Raw genomic sequence first — 20,044 nt, forward strand, 5'->3', positions numbered from 1 at the left:
CACACACACAGGGCGTCTAGCCACAACACTGTGACAATGAGATTCTATGAAAACTATATATATATATATGTTTATTTTATTTATTTTTAATACTAATCATACAACAATATAGTAATAGTATAGTTATTAGACCCTGTCCTTTTTTTGACTCTCAGAGTTATTATCACTGAGGATTTGTCTCATTGTTATATGGATTCAATTACACAGTAATAAAATCCTTATATTTTATTAAACTAGAGAGGTGCCGTGTTGTGATGTCAGAACAGGCCAGTTCCATATATGGAGATATAGGGGTGATGAAGTCCAGAGCCCGGGCAGATGCTTGTGTGCTGGTTCTGGCCAACCTGGAATGCATGCCCCACCCAGTTATTCTGTATGTGTACCTTTTATGGAGTTCTGTGTCAGGCATGCCCAAATATGGAGTGTTGTGATGTCAGAAGAGGCTCCATATATGGATGGACCCTGGGCATGGGCCCTGTAAAGATCCCGGGCAGAGGCGTGGCGGTTCTGGACATACGTGGGGTCTGCCCGACTCGACACCAGGCACTGCTCTCCCTGTGGGGGTGTGGAACGCGTGTGTCGAATTTGAAGTCGGTGGGGCGAACTGTTCCCGAGTTACGTGGATTACACACGTTACACGTACGTACAGACGTACAGAGACTTGGTGCATTAAAAAAATCATCACACCCGTGTGAAGTGAGGGGCGCTCTTATCATTATACATCATCATACATCATCTCATAAACTGTGATTGGTTAGCCGATTTGCTCGTCTACATATGACGTACATTTTCCCTTCATTATCAATGGCATTTAATGTTTGTGTTGCCACAAATGTACGTCATATTTGTGGCACATACGACCTAATTTCTCTCATTGTCAATGGCAAATATGAGCCGTGTGGGGACAAAAGCTGTACATAGAGTCAAAAATGGAATGTTTGATGATGGTGATGTAATCGATGATGAAATGTTGACGTCACATGGTTGATAATGGGAGATATTTCAAAATCATTTGCTAGGTGGAACACCCATGCCCATCTTCATAACCAACACTTTTATGAATGAACTTCTTTGAAATGTTTCTATGATCTTCTAGACGCAATGTTTGTTTGGATGGAACAATAAACCCTTTGAACAGCTGACCTTATTGGCCTATAAAGCAATGGTTTACAGACTGGCTCCAATAACATGGGTGCTGAAAGTAAGCAGAGCCATTGATATGTGGCACCTGCAAGCTCAGCTTCTGAAATCATCACTTGTAAATCCTCATTACAGTCTTTGTGTACAGCAGCCCTTTAGCCACAAGTTTGGTTATCTCAAGTGGAAGCACTTCCAGAACCCACAGATTCAAGGAAGTCAGGAAGCGAAACTGCTGCTCAGACTCCACCCCAATGTCAGATGTTTGAAAACGTCGACCTCTCGCTGGTCTGCCGGTCTAAGACAATACATGTCAAACATCAGGAACACCCTAACAGAACTCCTCTCTAAAATTGCTAGACTCAAACCCAATGCTTCTCAAGCGAACAAGGAGGTTGAGACCAGCTTTGAAGTTAAGTCAAAGGACAGAGAGACAATAAACGCACCTACTGTCTACCATTCACCTCCAAACGCCACTGTTGCAACACCTACACCCAAGTCAACTTTATCTAACCTTTTCCAGGCAACTGAAACTGCTGCATCTGCAAGTGGCCGTGGGAAAAAGATAAGGCGCACTGGTTCCGTTGTTAAAGAAAAAGGTACCACAAGAGGGTTGGACGACAAGCCAGCATCATCGACTGGAAGTGAGACCATACCTGCCGCCACACAGTCCCAGGGGGAGAAGGAACAAACTAGTGACCTTGTGTCAAAGACTGATAAATTGGCCTCAGAGCCTGGTACGACAAGCGCCCCATCCTCACCAAAGAAGGGCATTGAGCAAGCAGCTCAGTCTGACCAGAACTTTATAGGCAGCTACATTGCTCCTCTGATCCCAAAGTTCAGGGCAACAGCGTCCAGAGATACTGTTGAGAAGAAGCCAGAAAACCTGGCTGCTGAGGCCACTGTCACAGAAGAGCAAAAGGCAAAAGAGGATAAAGGCAAGAGTGTGCTCCTGCAAAGGGAAAAGAAACTTGACCGGGCAAGTGTGGACAATCAAACCCGGTGTCTGGTCCATTTACTCATGCAGAGGGCCTCAGATGAAAGTGTTCACATCAACATGGTGGAGGACTTAAACTCCCACTTGATGGAGTTTCCAGAAACCTGTGGTGTGGCAGTCAAGGAGAATGTGATTGCATGTCTGCTGCGTCTGAGACAGGACAGTGAGCCAGATCTGAGGGCAGCAGTAAGACAGGCACTCAGTCTGGTCGGATACAACGACCCTGTGAAAGGCCGGGGAATACGTATTCTGACCATAGACGGGGGAGGGTTAAGAGGACTGGTTGCCCTTGAGACTCTACACAGGCTGGAATTCCTGACAGGAAAACCAATTTATGAGCAGTTTGATTACATCTGTGGTGTCAGCACAGGAGCACTTATAGGTTTCATGTTGGGCATAAACCAACTCTCCCTGGACGAATGTATTGAGCGATACAGGAAGCTGGGCCCCGACGTCTTCAAGCAGAACGCCATCATTGGCAGGATGAAGATGGGCTGGAACCACGCCTTCTACAGCAGTGAGACCTGGGAGAACACCCTCAAGGAACAGGTGGGCAGTGATCGCATGGTGGAGACGTCAAGAAACCCCAAATGCCCCAAGGTGGCAGCGGTGAGCACCATAGTGAACCGGGGCACTCCACTTAAGGCCTACGTGTTCAGGAACTACAACTTCCGGCCCGGGGTACACTCCAGCTACCTAGGAGGCTGCCAGCACCAGCTGTGGCAGGCGATCCGTGCCTCGACAGCTGCCCCTGGATACTTCGAGGAGTTAACCTTGGGGGGCGATATGCACGGGGATGGAGGTTTGCTGATGAACAACCCCACGGCACTGGCTATCGATGAGTGCAAGACTCTGTGGCCCAACACGCCTGTGGAATGCGTTGTGTCGGTGGGAACGGGCCACTTCATAACCCCCGGCAAGCCGAGCGCTTCCATCAGCCTCAAGACCAAGCTGGACAATGTCATCAGCAGTGCCACAGACACTGAGGCGATCCACACCATACTGAATGTCCTCCTTCCTCCTGACACCTACTTCCGCTTCAACCCTATCATGAGCGAGGGGATCGATTTGGACGAGAGCCGCCCAGAGAAGATTGCCTTGCTGCGGGCCGAGGGCCTCCAATACCTGGACAGGAACGAGGAGAAGATGAAGAGGGCGGCTCACATCCTCACCCGGGAGAAAGGCTTCATCCAGAGGCTGGTTGAGTGGGCCAGACTGAAGGCCCACATGTTGGATAGGCGACAGCCCCCGTCCTCCAGAATCTAACGCCGACACAACCTAACCCATACGTCACCGGCTAGAGACTCTTACCTCACATTCGGTCTAAAGTTTGTAAAAATATACAGTAATAGGTTCCATAATCCAAACACTTCCCTGCACCTCACTCAGCCCATCCATCTTGATGGTGTTCGCAACAATGCTATATGTTTGGCTTTTCAGCGATTCCGCGATAGAAGGTGTTATGCCAGTTCAATTTAAGTAACTAAGTACATTTACTCAAGTACTATACTCAATACATTTTTTTTTACTTTACTGGAGTATTTCCAATTTTAAATACTTTTACTGCCACTCCACTCCACTACATCTCAGAGGCAAATAGTACACTTTTACTCTACTACAATTATTTTAAAACGTTTAATCATATGACCTGTGACCCAGTAGCCTGGCTCCAGCCCCTAAATCCCTAGCCACATTAAAAATGTATGTTCAGGCGATTGAAACGAAATGAAAATTCAGGCTGAGTGTCAGGCTAGTGACCCAGCCTAGTTAGAAAACAACATTAGGTCACAGAAGGAGAACCTGAGTGAGAGTCCAACTGTGTGTGTGTGTGTGTGTGTGTGTGTGTGTGTGTGTGTGTGTGTGTGTGTGTGTGTGTGTGTGTAAAGGTAGGTTTACACACAGGTAGATTACCTTTAATCCACCCGACACTGAAACATATCTTTATTACATCACCATCAAAAGCCAGTTATACCCTGGCATTGTTACATATCTTCATTACATCACTCTCAGAATCATGCAGCCACGGCTTACGCATAAAACAACTAGTAACCACAGTAGACTACTCTTACAAATTACATATACATATATACAATTTACATATACATGTACTGTATAGTTGTACTGTTATTATGAAGATAGATTATTTTATGTTTCAGTGTCGGGTGGATTAAAGGTAATGGCTGGGTTTCCCGAACACATTTAGTGTAAGACTTGTAGTGCCAGGCAGCCATGCTCAGATGCCCTCTAGGTCGCACACCTGTGAACATAGACATTCCGTGCATAGATGTGCCACGCAATGGTATGGTAGGCCTCAGGTCTACCATTCTGAAATTTAATTTAATAATATTTGGTCTGCTGGACAGCTGCAGTATATACTGTAGGTTCTCTTTACTCTTAAAATATGTTGGCAGACCAGGGCCTCTTCCAAAAGTGTAGGGAAAGTAAACCCATCGCCATTCGCCTGTGGAGGGCAGCATTACACTCGCCAGTGTACAGCCTGCCGGAAGCAAAACAAAGAAGAAGAAGAGCAGTTGGGCCCCGGTCCCGCACCACACGCACACACACGTTAATCAACATTGAGATAGACGCGTTGTTTACATGTTTTTATTTTTATGGGCTTCATGTTTCGATGTTTTTGTGACATTCTACAGGCTGCATGATAGTGCAGGAACATCATAGTTGTTGTTATCGTGTGTAATCTGATCCACTGAGTGAGTCAGTCAGTCATGGAGGATGCTGAGGTAGAGACTGCTGAAGAGCTGCTGTCAAAGCGACACCGCAAAGAGAAGAAGGATCTGCAAGGTATGAGTAAAACACAATATATGTCAGTGGTTTTCTAATCAAGGCCCATTATTTCTTTGGCATTTGAGCCACGGACCACCATTTGATGAGATTCGTTTAGCCGCAATACTTTAATTGTTATCGTTCGGTGAGATTTTGTCCACAATTCCATGCTGTATGTGTACATGCAAACTTAGCCATGGTTGTCACATACAGTAGTCATGTTTCAGGGTAGCCCTGACCTGAAACATGACTGTCATGAATTGTACGAGCGTCATGTGAACCATGGCTAGTTTCAGGGCTAAACTCTGCATTGTTGTACCATTAGGAGAGACAACAGGCAGGCAAACATTGATCAAAATAACAATTATTATACGTTCTATAATTGTATAGAGTGTAGACTTCTTGTAAATTAAGTAATGCAGATGCTTAACAACAATTTAACTGAGAGCGTAATTAACATTAAACCAATTTAACCATTTGGTTTCATTTTACGCTCTCAAGAATTAAAGATCTTGGTCCTCCTCCATCATTTAGCAGGGGACAACCTGGAACCCGCTCAAGGACCACTGACTGGTGGTCCCCGGACCACTGATTGAAAACCATATCCTCATATCCTCATGTTATGCCAGTCCACAAGATGGTCACATATTTCGGCAGGTCACCATAATTTGCCATGCTGTAGTGGCCGAGTGTGAGTGAGCGAGAGGCCGAGATTTTGGGTATTGGAATTTTGCTTAAGGGTTTCCCACCTGCTCCTGGCAAGTACATGCAACTTTCAACACAAGATATCTGTCTAAACACCTGAACCTGGCCAGAGCGCTCTGTCTTGAGGTCTGTGGAATGTAAAATAAAAAATCACACCTGTGTGAACTGAGTGGTGCAACTCCCTTCTCCCCTCTCCCCCAGTCCTCTCTCTCTCTCTCTCTCTCTCTGTAATTAGCAGGCACCAGTGCAACACTATCTCTCTCTCTGTTTCTGGCACAACATCGCCACTTTTGCCCCTACTGGTACTCCTAGTCACATAGGTTAGGACGGACATTGCTGTTCCTTGGAGTGGTTGCACCACTCAAAAGTAAACAAGAATCCTACTGGATATAATAGTGTGAGTGCTGGCATTCTTTTCTACAGCTAAGATCCAGAGCATGAAAAATGCTGTCCCCAAAAACGACAAGAAGAGGAGGAAGCAGCTGATGGAGGACGTCGCCAAGCTAGAAGATGAACTCCAAAGCAGACACCAAGAGGAGGTGGGACAGGTCTCATGTACAGACGACACAAAGGTAAACCGCTTTGGGCTGGGCGATATTGATAATAATCATATATTTTGGATAATCGTATTATTGCGAAAATTGTTGTCTTTTCTTGGTTTTGTGCTGTTGCAATACATTCCCCTTTTTATTTTTGCACCGCAATATGGCCAGGAGGATTTGTGTTTTCAGTCACCACAACTGATTTCAGACTGATTTCAGTCATTTGGAGTCATTATGGAAGCATGTTAGGCACAGTCGGTAGTGCTGTCGCCTCCCGGCTAGAAGGTCCTGGGTTCGATTCCCGCTAGGGACGCTGTGGGCGCTGGGGGCGTGTTCTCTCCTCCGCTCCATCAGTGCCCATACCCGAAGTGGGGTTGGCGAAAGTGCCTTTCTGTGTGGAGTTTGCATGTTCTCCCCGACCGTGTCCCCTAGGGTAGGTAGTAGGTACCCTCACAAAAACATGCAATAATCCTAATCCTTGTCTCTAAACTACCTCCCCCTGGCCAGCCGGGGCGCCTGATGGAGGGGAAAGGAACTGGTTGGAATAACATGTTCCTTCCACGATACATCCGGCTGGGGAAACTCCCCCTGTCAGGTGAAAAGAAGCAGCTTGGACTATTCATGCATAGAAGGAAGCATGAGGTCAGTCTTCTGCCCTCCCCAGGTTGGCAGTGGAAGTGTAGCACCCAGGATTAAAGTAGATAATTGAACATGGGTGAAAAAATGTGTTGCAAAATGGTGGAATAAAAATTTAAATAAATTATGGAAGCATGTTGCATATTTTCAATTATATAAATAAACAAAAAGATTGGAGCATTTGAAGTTGTCAGACTAGCAATATGTTCAGAAGCATCTTCCATAATATTCCTTAATTGCATGTAAAAGCAAAGGTTAAAGCCTAAATCTGTGATTTCTTCCCCTGGTTGATAACAAGAACGGTATTACTAAAACATAATTTTACATATTGTGTTAGGAAACAGCGCTATAGTGTATGTGTGCGGGAGAGGAGGTCTCCCTTCCTACTTTCTCACAAATCACACATTGTCAGTGGTCACTGGTTCATGGTTTTAATCCATGTGGTCAGGTGGAAGAGGTGATCAATGGAGTGGAGTCAGTGGTTCATGGTTTTAATCCATGGGGTCAGGTGGAAAAGGTGATCAAGGGAGTGGAGTCAGTGGTTCATGGCTTTAATCCATGTGGTCAGGTGGAAGAGGTGATCAATGGAGTGGAGTCCGCCAAGATAGACGACGATGAAGAACAAGAAGAGGACGGCAAGCAGCCGCGCGTCACCAAGGCCCAGAAGAGACGGGTGAGATGTACTTCATGTCCTTTTAACCACTTATGCTCTAAGTAGAGATGCACGATATTGAAATGATCACCGATATCCGATTATTTGCAGGGTCATGTCGGCCGATTCTTAATCCAATATATTACATGTTTATATTGAACTCATTACTGAACTTTTGTTTTGCTGGTGAAAGTAGATCGTAAACCCCCTTCCTTCCCAACTAACACTTGGTTTCACTTTGAAAATAGCTCACAACGCGTCACAGAATAAATTATTTTTGACAAGCTACTAGAAGCTGTGTTCAGGTCCGGTTTTGAAAGTGGGTAGTGAGGGAGTCACACTTTTGATGGCTGGTCGGACACACAAACAGGCCCGTCTTCAAGGAGGCTAGACCCCTGCAGAGCCACGCCATAACATTGCAACGTGGATAGAAATAGTTTTAACCTTTTAGGTCACTGAACAGTCCAATTGTGCAAAGCCGCAGTGGATTGGAAACCCCAGACGGTGGTGGGCGGGCACTTTGCCACTGCGCCCAGCCTTTTTGTCGCAGTTTATTTAGTTTCACATTGTTTTTGTCACTGAGCTGGGAGGCTCTCTACAAAATGAAATGCGTAATTTCTTCCAGGACAAGAGAGCGGCCCAGGAAAGGGAGCGTGATATGCGCATAGCGGAGGCGGAGGTGGACAACCTGCAGGGTCTGAGGCACCAGGAGGGCCTGAAAGTGACCCAGAAGCTGACCCAGAGACAGCTGCAGATCAAGGAGATCTCGTCCGACGGCCACTGCATGTACCGCGCCGTCCAAGACCAGCTGGCCCAACGAGCACAGGTACGGCTAAAGTAGAGTACCTTTCCACCATCACAGAGTCTAGGGGTTCGAATCCACTATGGTGCATCCGGGCTTACTGATTCTACGCAGGTTGGTGTTGAAGGGGGAAGGAAGCAGGGAGGGGAAGGGGGTCTTGCACTAGTAGCGACTCCTAGGGCTGGGGTGGTACCAGCCTGTCATCGGGGAGTGTTGAACGAGAGGAGTGGGACGGAGGTGCTACATCCTTCCAGTGGGGGCTCCTCACTTGCAGGTGAGCCACTCGACTCGACTCGAGTACAAAAATTGCAGTGGCAAAATACAGAAATGAGTGGGGAGGGTTATTATATCATGTTTACAAAATGTTGGCTAGGGAGAGAAAAAAGGGTCAAGGTCTTTGATGAGCCATGCAGCTCAACTCTCTATACACAATTGCACATATTCTAGGTTATATTTGATGCTGCGTATAGTGCTGCATTTAATTGCTATAACATGTTAAAAACTGGACAGAATATCTATATCTATAGTCTTACACAGTTGGTCTCGGAGGTCTCAGAGGCACTTGCCTGTAGTAGATGGACAAAGTAGATTGTCCATTACAAAATGATGGGTAAAACCTGTGCTTGTAGAACAAATTCATGCTAAATCCAATCGATAACTGCAGAGTGGCGACAGACTCTCACAGAATGAGTGCAATTGTTGTAGTTGTAAAAAGGTAGCATTGTTATTCATAAATAGCCATTAATATTTGATGAAGACGGAATGCACTTGCCCGTCAGGCAACCTGAAAGCAAACTCCACTTGCACAAACATAAATGTATTTACTTAACCACGGGCATTCGGGCAACCGTTAATGTCAACCCCTGAAATATTCTCACATCTACAGTTGCCACAGTTTGCTGAGCTAGATAGACAGCGTGTTGATTTCACCCATTAAGACCTGAGAACAGATTCTACAAATGTCTTCTAAATCATGACCGTTTTCTGAAATGTTTCTATGTCAGTGGTTTAATATCAAACTTTTTCATGTCGAGGACCCCAAACATTATATGAACTTTGGTCGCTGACCCCAACCTGAAAATATGTTGTTCCAGGGAGCCCCCCAGAGGCAAAGATTTGAGTTAAAAATCGTTTGCTGCGATATTTCATTGAATGTTTATTGTAATATGAAAAATGTAGCCTTTTTTCTTTTACTTTTTGTCTTTTTTTGTCTTTTTCTTTCCCGTATTGTCTTGTTAGTTGAGTTTTTGTCTGTCTGTTCTTCCTTCAATAAAAATTAAGTGAAAAAAAAAAATCGTTTGCTGTGAAAGAATATAATTCAAAGATTTGCACACGATGCTCATGATTTTTCAAAGATTGCAGATATACAAGCTCGTAGCGCGGCACTCAGTGCTGTGCTATGAGCTTGTAGATCTGCTATTTTTTCAACAGCTAAAGTTTAAAATAATGGTTAAAAGCTATAAGGCGACACTCTGGTCTAAATGTGTTAATATCCTGCCCGGTTCTATTCTATTCTAGATTCTGAGTTTGAAGGAACTGCGGTCTCGCACTGCTGAACATATGAGACAGCATGCTGATGACTTCCTCCCTTTCCTCACCAACACAAACACTGGTGACATGTACACAGCAGGTAAGACAACAGCAGTAGTCTTTGGAATAAAATTCCACTTAGTTTTTAGTCGTATTTTAGTCATCTGAATTTCTTTTTCGGTTTTCGTCTGGTTTATGAGTTTTTGTCGGGCCTTGATGCCTGATTTTACACTTGGCCACATACTGAAAATATCAGATCTACAAGCTCACAATGTGTTGCGTTGTGAGCTTGTAGATCTGCTATTTTCAGAGCGTAACACCCAAACATAAAATGAAGTGTCTTTTAGTTCTACTGGATCTCTTCTCTACTAGTCCCTCCCTCCATAATTCCTAGGACGTCTACGTCTTGGGCACAAATTGTGTTAATATATTTGTTGACGAAATTGTCAATATACTGTATTTAGTCTTAGTTTTAGTCATCCTATCTTAGCTTATATTTTGTTTGTCAGTGAAAAAAGTTAGTCGACGGAAGAAAAAGAATCGTCATAGTTTTAGTCGGAGTTAGGAAATTAACACAACAGTTGATTTGGATATTGTCTTATCTTACTGTTTGCCACAGGCTGCAGCGGTGGTGTTTAGCAATGAGGTTTTTGAAACTGCTCAAAATATAGACGATACAAAGTATGTGTGTGTGAGTTCATGGAGATGTTCTCTGTGTTTCCCAGATGAGTTTGAGAAATACTGCAGTGACGCGGAGCACACAGCAGCTTGGGGCGGGCAACTAGAAGTGAGTTCTTATTTTAGAACAAAGCCATAAAGTTATAAAGTTGCCATACCAACTTTGATGTGGCAGTATTGTGTTGTTTAAAAACATGAATTAATATTAGTTAAGAAATGAGTTGGTTAATATTTTGGACATGCCAGTAGTTGGTGTCTGCCCGACCGACAACAGAGATATTTTAAAAGTATAAAGTGTGGGGGAAAAAGAAAATGTGAATTTGCCTACTGACAGTTTACACAAGATATTTAGTTCAGTGCTGGTTGTCCCATAGGTTTGTGAGATTCGCTCCAGCAACACATTTTAGACAGCGAGACAGACAGATTTGATTTCACCATGTTAATAGAAATACTGTGTTCTCAGTTTGACAGCCCTTGGATTATCGTGCTTTTTAATAACTCGAGTTTTGTTTATGGTAAATTAGTAGCTGCAGAGCTGGAGCCAGGCTACCATCTCTGTTACGCCTAATGTATACTAAACGGTGTCCCGGTAGCAGATCTTTAAGGTGACCTTGTAGATATGGATTCTTTTTTTGGTGTGGGACACGCACTTAACACAGGCGTAGCATTACAATACAAGCAAGGTGATGCAAATGGTGTCGTTTGTGCTTTGGCTTCTACGTCGCCGCTGCATCATGTCCTTCCAATGAGCCATCATGTCTCCTGCTTTTCTGTGCTCCCCTCCACCAACAACCAGCTGCGAGCTCTGACCCAAGTCCTCCAGCAGCCAATAGAGGTGATCCAGGCCGACTCGCCTGCCATCAAGATCGGAGAGGAGTACAAACAGGCCCCCATCACCCTTATGTAAGAGCTCATCTTTGTTCAAGTGTGCCGCTTTTCTTAATTATTATGTGGGAATGTGTTGAAAAATAAAAATTCATGTTTAGCAATATTAAACCTGCGATCCATAACTTATTTTAGCGAATAACTTAAGTTATTTTGACCTACGATATAATTAAGACGAGTGTGGTGGTTGAAGGTGGTGTACCTGCTCTTGTATTGAGAAATGTACACTGTGGTCGAGTAGGACCTCTACAGAAGTATTGCTGTATATGGTTTTATATGGTTGGACTGTTGGAGAAACCACAGACTTTACACATACGTTAGTGTCGTAAAAGAGGGTTTTGGAGAATCGTCTTTGATAAATCCTGTCCTTGCGCTGCAGATACATGCGTCACGCCTACGGACTAGGAGAGCACTACAACTCTGTGGAGGGCCTTAAGGACGGCGCCAACGAAGACGACAGCTGAGAGACGACAGAATCGGCGTGTGTGTGATGTAGAGATACATGGTATAATAATGCTGCTTATACCTGGTTGTGTACCGCTGCCTGCCGCGGGCCAACATGAACCCATCTATGAGCTCACAACGTGTCCCATCGCCATCGGCACGCGTTGTGTACCTTAAAGTTCAGCTGTTTTGTGTTTTCCACAACGTGCGACATTGGTGTTACAACTGAGTATAAATCAGGCTTTAAAGCTCTGTCAGTTTCATGTCCTACCTGGGATTTGAACTTCCATGAAGTGGGAGACCTCATTTTTTTACCGCTCCCACTAGATGGAACACACACTTGGGGAGATACTGCTTACTTTAGACTAGAGCTTAAGGCAGTACTACTTGACACTAAATGGAAAAGCAGGGAAAAGCCCTCCAGCCACTGCTGATGTAGCAGTTAATAATAATTTATGTTATTCTAATATCACACTGCTACATCTTCAATATTGTATTTATAACATGCTCTTACCAGAGTGGCTCTCAACCTTCGCAGGCCGTGACAACAAGTTGGAACATTTTTAAATAAAAATACTACACACTAGTAATACATATCCCAATACGTCTATGTGGGGATACATCTCAATTATAACGCCAGTGCATCCCTAGTTTTGGAATAAAGAGGCATTGCCTTTTACAAATTCAGTGTTTATAATCCTTTTTGTCATGGACAAAATTATACTTTTTAATACAGAATGAGATCATATCGACATCGGTTTAATCGGTTATCGGCCATAACAGCATTCATTAAATCTGATATATCAATATGGGCCAAAATAACTCATTGGTACATCCCTACCTGCGAGGTGTTGAGGCAGCGGAGGTCCCCCTCCTCTGGAGCCGACAACATACGGCTCTGGTTCAGCTGCCTGTTGCCGTGTCTCGTTCTGGAGCCTGGCGTCACCGTCCGGGGGGCGAATGGGACTCGCCGTCAAGGCCTCCAGAAACTCTCCAGGAGCGCCCGACTCCTCCAGGGGCGTGCCAGGGTTTCCCTCACTTGACGACTCCTCCAGGGGCGTGCCAGGGTTTCCCTCACTTGACGACTCCTCCAGGTGCGTGCCAGGGTTTCCCTCACTTGACGACTCCTCCAGGGGCGTGCCAGGGTTTCCCTCACTTGACGACTCCTCCAGGGGCGTGCCAGGGTTTCCCTCACTTGACGACTCCTCCAGGTGCGTTCCAGGGTTTCCCCTCACTTGACGAATCCTCCAGGTGCGTGCCAGGGTTTCCCTCACTTGACGACTCCTCCAGGTGCGTGCCAGGGTTTCCCTCACTTGACGACTCCTCCAGGTGCGTGCCAGGGTTTCCCTCACTTGACGACTCCTCCAGGTGCGTGCCAGGGTTTCCCCTCACTTGACGAATCCTCCAGGTGCGTGCCAGGGTTTCCCTCACTTGACGACTCCTCCAGGTGCGTGCCAGGGTTTCCCTCACTTGACGACTCCTCCAGGTGCGTGCCAGGGTTTCCCTCACTCGATGACTTCTGCATGTGAACACGACTGGACCTCCTCCTAATGCTGCTGCCCTTCCCCCGCCTCTCGCACACCGTCCGCGGCACCGGCAACATGTGCACGTCTGAAACAACGGGAAATGTCAAACACATGATTTAAGACGATATATAAAAACGAATAACCACGTATGGCCACGTTCCAATTCTAAATTCTGCGATTTGTGGAAAACGTGGAGCCCCACGCACGCTAGCGTTGTCTCATAAACATATCATATATATGTGTATGGGTGTGTATATGTGTGCACACATAAAAGAAAAAGTGATCCTATAATAATAATATTATTATTGTTATCAGTATTATGATTACTAAGTATTATCATTAGTATAATTAATACTAATTGTCATTATTATATTGAAAAGGAAGGGATGGCCGCACACTGTTTCACTGCTCCCAGGGAAAATGTCTTTATTGGTGGTACAACGTTTCGACCCGTGTGGGTCTTCGTCAGGTATGAGTACAAAGCATCAGGTAGGCGTGTTATATTTAATTATACAACAACATATGGGCAGGTCAACAGGGAACAAGCTCTATAGAGCGCAGCAGTCCCGCCCCCTCTCAGAAAAGCGAGTGGCCCAGGAAATGAAACCCCAATGCATTCTTTCATCGGCACTTCGAATATAATTTATTTAAAGACGGTTACGCCGCGGACAAAGCCAATTCGGATCATGACAGATCATGACAATGAACACAATGTTTTGGGACGATCAAATAATTTATAAGACGAAAAACAAAACAAATAGTGTTGTCTCCTGCCTTTATTTTCTTCTTTCTAATGATTTGATCGTCCCAAAACATTGTGTTCATTGTCATGATTTATATTTATATATATATATTTATATTCGAAGTGCCGATGAAAGAATGCATTGGGGTTTCATTTCCTGGGCCACTCGCTTTTCTGAGAGGGGGCGGGACTGCTGCGCTCTATTGCAATGAGGGAAATAAGCGAGACACGCCCACCACATCTGACAGAATATGGCTGCAATCAGCATAAAGAGCATATAAAGCTAAGGACTCTATTATAATTGTAGGTAGTGGCACTAAGGCCAACTCTTTAGAACCCAAAGGTCTAGAGGTGCAGACAAAATGAATAGCAGGCTGCAAACCAGTAAAAACATTACATATGATAAAAATACTGCCTACAAGAGGAGACCATAATATTGTAGTAAAATTATTATTGATATTGACATTAATATTAATAGTATTATTGAGAGTAATATTACAAATTGCTAAGATTACAAGTGAGAGTGTGAACGCCCCCCCCCCCCCCCCCCCCCCCCCACTTTCACTGTATCAAATGGAATTTTAGATTTTTAAACGTTAATTTACTGTAAATGCAACACAGGTTCCGAGGCAGGTTATTCCAAAGTGTCAATGATCTATAAATAAATGATCTCTTTAGAAAGTTCTATTTTGGGCGAGGTAACACAAGCTGCCCATTACTGGAACCTCTAGTATCACGATCATCCCCAGTATTACTAAAAACAATATGTGCATTTATGAAAACAGGAGTTTTGCTACTCATGACTGTTTTGAACAACACGAGTGTTAAAAGATAACCTATTCTCAACTGTCTTGAGAATCTTAAAAACCTTTTGGGCCTCGGTACCCCTTTTTCCTGATTTCTGGATCCACATGTTGCTTAACAAAAGAGGAAACCATATTTAGAATAGTATGTCCGAAAGGTCCATGTCCATGCAGGGTAGGGGCAAACATTTGGTTGGTAAGGGATAATAAATATTAGAAAACTGTCATCAACCTTGAATCTTGTTTCCCTTTCCTTTTTGGTCAACTGTATAACATAAACCTTTGTATATTGTATGTACAACTGATGTGATAAATGACAGAGACAAATAACTAACTGTAAACCATTAACACAATATACAATTATGACGTTTTAGTAATATTTGTTCCTCATTGGCTGTGTATCACATTGTGTAAGAAAGAATATATAATATTAATGATTTGTCATCGCATCGTCATGTCACGTGTAATGCAAAGCAACACTGTCATAAAATTAAACAAAATATATACGAATATACAGGCAGAGTGAATGTAAAAATAGATGAATGTTTGATAATGCTGTGCAGTGATGGGCTGGGGTGGAATTGAAAATAAACGACAATAAAATCTGATATGAGCTGAAGAGAGACTCTTTGGCTAATTGCTGTTTGTTTTTTTCCCCCATCACCGTCATCACTACAACGAAATACATTGTTGAAGTAGGTTGGGCAGCTGCCATAATATGATTGATTGATTTAATACTTTATTAACGGTTTGCCTGGATAGGTTAACTTATAATGGTTCCCCAACTTTCAGCATCTGTCACAGATTCCCCTACTAAGGGAAACTGAATTATTGAATTTCAATCAAACAAATTGGTGAAAACATTTATTTTGAAGGAATTTCTTCTAAGATTGGATTTTTTTCTGATAATATCCCCTGACTAATGGTAATATTATATACCGTACTTGGATACAAAGAAAAGCTAAATATTCCATATCCAGAAGTTGCCACTAGATGGCACTGTTGTTGGACAAACTGCTTAGTTTAGGTCTCAAAGCATCACATATCCATGGAAACCTAGTGTAAAAAGTTAAAAACGTCCTGTTAATATGGCTAAACTAGTTATTAGAGCATTACAAGGAAATTCAACTTCTCTTAATTTGAGTTCAAAGAAAATGTATGAAGTTCGGTTTCGAGATTAAAAAACATAACTGTTCTTTTGCTCAACAATAATCTCATTACAACTTTGCCTGTTGAACTTCTGTCATTGCGGCACGTGAGTCTTAATATTTAATTTTATGTTGTGTACAACGACATTAACCATGGCGTCCCTATTTTGAGCATGTCAACATTTCCAGGATTCTTTTTAAATATCTCAATTTGTTGACGATCGAGCTTCGTCTATTTTCGAATAGCCAAAGACCAAAGTATAAAATGGTCTTATAAGTGCTTAAATCTCTTGTCTCTTTGCCAGCTTTCAGAGCTTAATTTAGGAAATAATGCTTTAAAGGAGATTCCAGCTGTCCTGGGTCATTTGGGGTCCTTGAGAAAACTCCATCTCTACAGGAACCAAATTACAACAGTGTTGCCTGAGGTGATAGGTATGTTTTCACAAAGTATGTAAGTATGTATTGTATGTAAGGTGGTGAGCCGTGTTAAAAATAAACAGTAGATGCATTCAAACACTCAATGCTTTACAGGTGGCTGGCCAAATCTTATTCTTCTCAATTTGAACCACAATCAGATTAAAAGACTTCCACGGGAGATACAAAGGTAGGCATTATCATGTTCAGTTCAGTTCAGTTCACTATTCTTTTTCAGGTATTGGACACAACACAACATAAAAAGGGAAATACATTTTGTTAATCGCCAATGTGTTACTTGTTGTAGGCCCTTCCCCATTACATTGCAACTTGAACAATTGCAATGTATAGTTTCTGTAGTGACCCAAATCATTTGACTTCTTAGTATGCAAATGATATTCAATCAAATCTAGTTCACAATTGGCTTAGTCCTTGTATACAAATGCAACATTAGGCAATAACTAATAAACATATATTAGGGCAAGATCACAGTCAAACATTTATCTATTAATTTGTTCTTTCTTTCCTTCTTATCCTGAGTAAGCTTGAACACCTCAGTGTGATGGACAACACATTGGAAGAACTCCCTGTTGAGTTGGGTCATTTTACAAAGTTAACCGAGATGAACTTGAACTTCAACGTGTTGTCCTGGCTGCCTCAGCAGCTGTAGGCTACAACTGTGTCAAATCTTAGATTGAGTTGACTAACAGTCTGGTAAGTGGTAACGATACTAACCACTGCCTGACTGTGTATTTGGGCTGTGGCGAAGTTTGGCGAGTGACACCGTGGTACTACGTATTTAGAAATATAGCTGACGACGACGACGACACAGATTGACAGGTGCGGTAAACCAATAGCTAGCCTCGTTCCCGGCCTGTACCATCGCGACCAATGACCAAATGACCAATGACCAAAGGAGCATGAGTCGAAGACTCCTCCTCTCCCTCACTCTGTCTCTCTCTCAACGACAACACGACAAGACGACGTTTCGCCATCGAGTGAAAGAAAGATTAAGGTATGTTTTGTCCTTCGGACTTTGTTAATTTTATGCCAAACCATTTGCAAAAGTCTATCGGTACGTTTAATTGTAAACAATCACGACGTAAACTTAGTATAAAGCTTCATTTTGGTTTGCTGATTTCAGTGGTAACTTGAATTGAGAGCCTCGCCTCGCCTTGTTTGAGCGCACGTGTGTCGTGTTGCAATAATTAGCTTGTGGCGCAGGTGATCATTTTGTGGGTCATGGACCGAGGTAAATAAACGGTGTAAGTATGCTGGTAAATACGTCGTTAACATAACTAGTTTGCGATTGTAGAGCCACTTTAAAAGTTGTTAATGTCGTTCTTTTTAATAAGCCACAGAAAGGTGAGCCTCGGGGGTACAGGAAAAGTGAATACAGTGGCTCCAGGCCTCCAGCTCTGACTCATTTTCACTTTCACGTCGAGGACACGAAATGCATGAAGAAGGTCTTTGACCGAAACGTTGCTTAATAAAAGCGTTCATATTTGTTCATATTTAAGTGCAGACGGTGTGCGGGTATTCGAGCACTTTATGTGCCTTTTGTTTTGAATACTTTGAGCCCTGCCCACGCACCCGTCTCTGAGCCTATCAGGTGTGCATAACTTTGTTACCCATCACGCCGAGGACATGCATGAAGCTAGCATGTTTTGACAAGGACCAGAGACTATTTGACATTTGTCAATATTTTCCGAAAATGGGACGATCATGCATGGCTCCATTGCCTTTCTGACTGAATAGAGGCCTATTATATTATGCCATTTTCGAATGGCCTAAAACTGGTTTTCATTTTTCAATCTTTTTCATGTTGAGGTCTATTTGTTTGGGCATTTGAGCCACGGTTTAGCCTCCCAAATCCAATTCCAATTCCATGCTGTATTGATGTGGTACGTACCATTATAGGAGAGATAAAAGGCAAACGTTGATCAAAATATAAATTCTTCTGCAATCTCTAATTGTGTAGACTTCTTTTAAATTAAGTAATGCAGATGTTATGTTTAACAATTTAACCGTGAGGGTACATTTGGTTTCATTTTACACTCAAGAGGATAATTATTGTATGTTACAATTATGTTAATTATGTTATTCACCCCCCCCCTCCCTCCTTTATTTTTTTTCTGTTAGAAAACCACAAGTGATTTTTTTTTAAATGGATCCAAACAAGAAGCCTTCGTTCCCCGGACTCCCGGGCGCCACCCGCTTCCCCTGGCAGCAGCAGCTGGGCAGAGGGCTTCCAACCGAAGAGCCCGGTCCAGTCGGACGCGCCAGAGGCCTGCCCTTCCTGACCGAAGGGGCCGGCATTGGAAGGGCCCGAAGCTTTCCTCCCCCTGGCGACTCTCTGCCAATGCAAATTGGCCGAGGGGGTCCTCTGCCCGCCGACACCCTGCCAGTGCTGATTGGGCGGGGTGCCCCTCTTCCCAACGGTGGCCTGCCGGTGCAGATCGGGAGAGGAGCCCCTATTCCCGCTGGTGCCCTGCCAGCGCAATTTGGACGAGGGAGCCCTCTACCCGTCAACGCACTGCCAATGCAAATTGGGCGAGGGGCCGGTCCTCTACCCACCGATTCACTGCCAGTGCAAATTGGACGAGGAACCCCTCTGCTACCCACCAATGCACTGCCCGTGCAGATTGGGCGAGGGGCCCCTCTACCCACGGGCTCACCCGTGCAAATTGGGCGAGGGGCCCCTCTACCCACAGGCTCACCCCCCGTGCAAATTGGACGAGGATACCCTCTAGCCACTGGGCCTCCCGTGGGATTCGCTAGAGGGAGTCCTGCCGGCATTAAGACGAGCAGTGTAAGACGAGAGTGATTGTGCAGCCCTTATATCTTATCTGTCAGTCAGTTTATTGTTTTACAAGATGTGAAATTAATTTGTCCTGTCTATTATAACTGCTTTATTTTCCTCCATCTTTTTCTGTATGCACACACACACACACACACAGGGTGACGTCCCCACGCATGGCAGAGGGTCCGCTCTCGTAGCCATGTTCAGAGGTATGGGCATTGAGCCTTTACAGACGTCATGGGGGCGAGGAGGCCCACCAGTAGGTGAGTTTCACAAAAGTGTTAGTGTAATATATATTGGAGACGCTTAATAATAATTTTAGTATTTAATTAATCAAAGCAATAGAATACACCCGCACACTGTGTATTTGAGTATGTTCTTATTTAATGAAACAACGTTTCGGTCCCTCTGGACCTCCCTCAGGCATGAGGATCCTGACAGTTTCCTGAAAAACCTATGTTTCTATGTCAGTGGTGCTCAACCTTTTTCATTTAAGGTCATGCCTGAAACGTTGCTTCATTAAATAAGAAAATGTACCGAGCAAATGCAGTGTGCGGGGGTGTATTCTATTGCTTTTAATTGATGTCCACTGGCCTACGCACCTCTGTGCATACGCCTAATTTCTAGATGTGTGTGAAAGTATGTGATTTGCTCCTGTGAAAAATTGACTCTTGTTTGAGCAGCTCTCGCCACCATTAGTTTTTTACCGTGGATTTTGATTTGTGTTGCAGGGAGGGGGGGGGAGGCACCCGGGTATCTTGGAGCAGAGGCGAAGGAGCAGGCTGCACCCGTGGGAGTCCTATCTGGTCCTGGACA

At 44.0% G+C, this 20,044-nt stretch overlaps 3 protein-coding genes across 4 annotated transcripts; all 3 read left to right on the forward strand.

Moving 5' to 3' along the window:
• Positions 1–468: 468 nt before the first annotated feature.
• LOC308331749 (calcium-independent phospholipase A2-gamma-like) lies at positions 469–3,400 on the forward strand (the record flags this gene model as incomplete). Its single annotated transcript, XM_080787239.1, has 2 exons — positions 469–517; positions 1,731–3,400. 2 exons carry the CDS (start codon positions 469–471, stop codon positions 3,398–3,400), a joined length of 1,719 nt encoding a protein of 572 aa, XP_080643365.1.
• A 1,276-nt stretch (positions 3,401–4,676) lies between these two features.
• Positions 4,677–15,451, forward strand: otud6b (OTU deubiquitinase 6B). Of its 2 annotated transcripts, XR_013965670.1 has the most exons (9): positions 4,677–4,936; positions 6,047–6,195; positions 7,370–7,474; positions 8,079–8,279; positions 9,774–9,885; positions 10,511–10,572; positions 11,260–11,366; positions 11,728–13,121; positions 13,201–15,451. XR_013965670.1 is itself a non-coding variant. In XM_080787764.1 (8 exons), exons 1-8 carry the CDS (start codon positions 4,861–4,863, stop codon positions 11,810–11,812), a joined length of 897 nt encoding a protein of 298 aa, XP_080643890.1. In that variant the 5' UTR covers positions 4,677–4,860; the 3' UTR covers positions 11,813–15,451. The 2 variants fall into 2 exon arrangements, 1 of the variants encoding a protein (XP_080643890.1); XM_080787764.1 differs by having other exon boundaries at positions 11,728–15,451.
• On the forward strand, positions 13,705–17,095 carry LOC308331750 (uncharacterized protein; the record flags this gene model as incomplete). Its single annotated transcript, XM_080787240.1, has 4 exons — positions 13,705–13,787; positions 16,028–16,118; positions 16,317–16,436; positions 16,970–17,095. 4 exons carry the CDS (start codon positions 13,705–13,707, stop codon positions 17,093–17,095), a joined length of 420 nt encoding a protein of 139 aa, XP_080643366.1.
• Positions 17,096–20,044: the final 2,949 nt, after the last annotated feature.

The sequence above is a fragment of the Protomyctophum bolini genome, assembly GCF_963924005.1.
Source record: "Protomyctophum bolini genome assembly, chromosome: 17".
Lineage (NCBI taxonomy): Eukaryota > Metazoa > Chordata > Actinopteri > Myctophiformes > Myctophidae > Protomyctophum > Protomyctophum bolini.

Coding starts and splice junctions, on each gene's coding strand:
- otud6b (XM_080787764.1), top strand. CDS start 4,861: ATGGAGGATGCTGAGGTAGAGACTGCTGAAGAGCTGCTGTCAAAGCGA. Junction 4,937..6,046: donor AGAGAAGAAGGATCTGCAAG/GTATGAGTAAAA, acceptor TCTTTTCTACAG/CTAAGATCCAGAGCATGAAA. Junction 8,280..9,773: donor AGCTGGCCCAACGAGCACAG/GTACGGCTAAAG, acceptor ATTCTATTCTAG/ATTCTGAGTTTGAAGGAACT.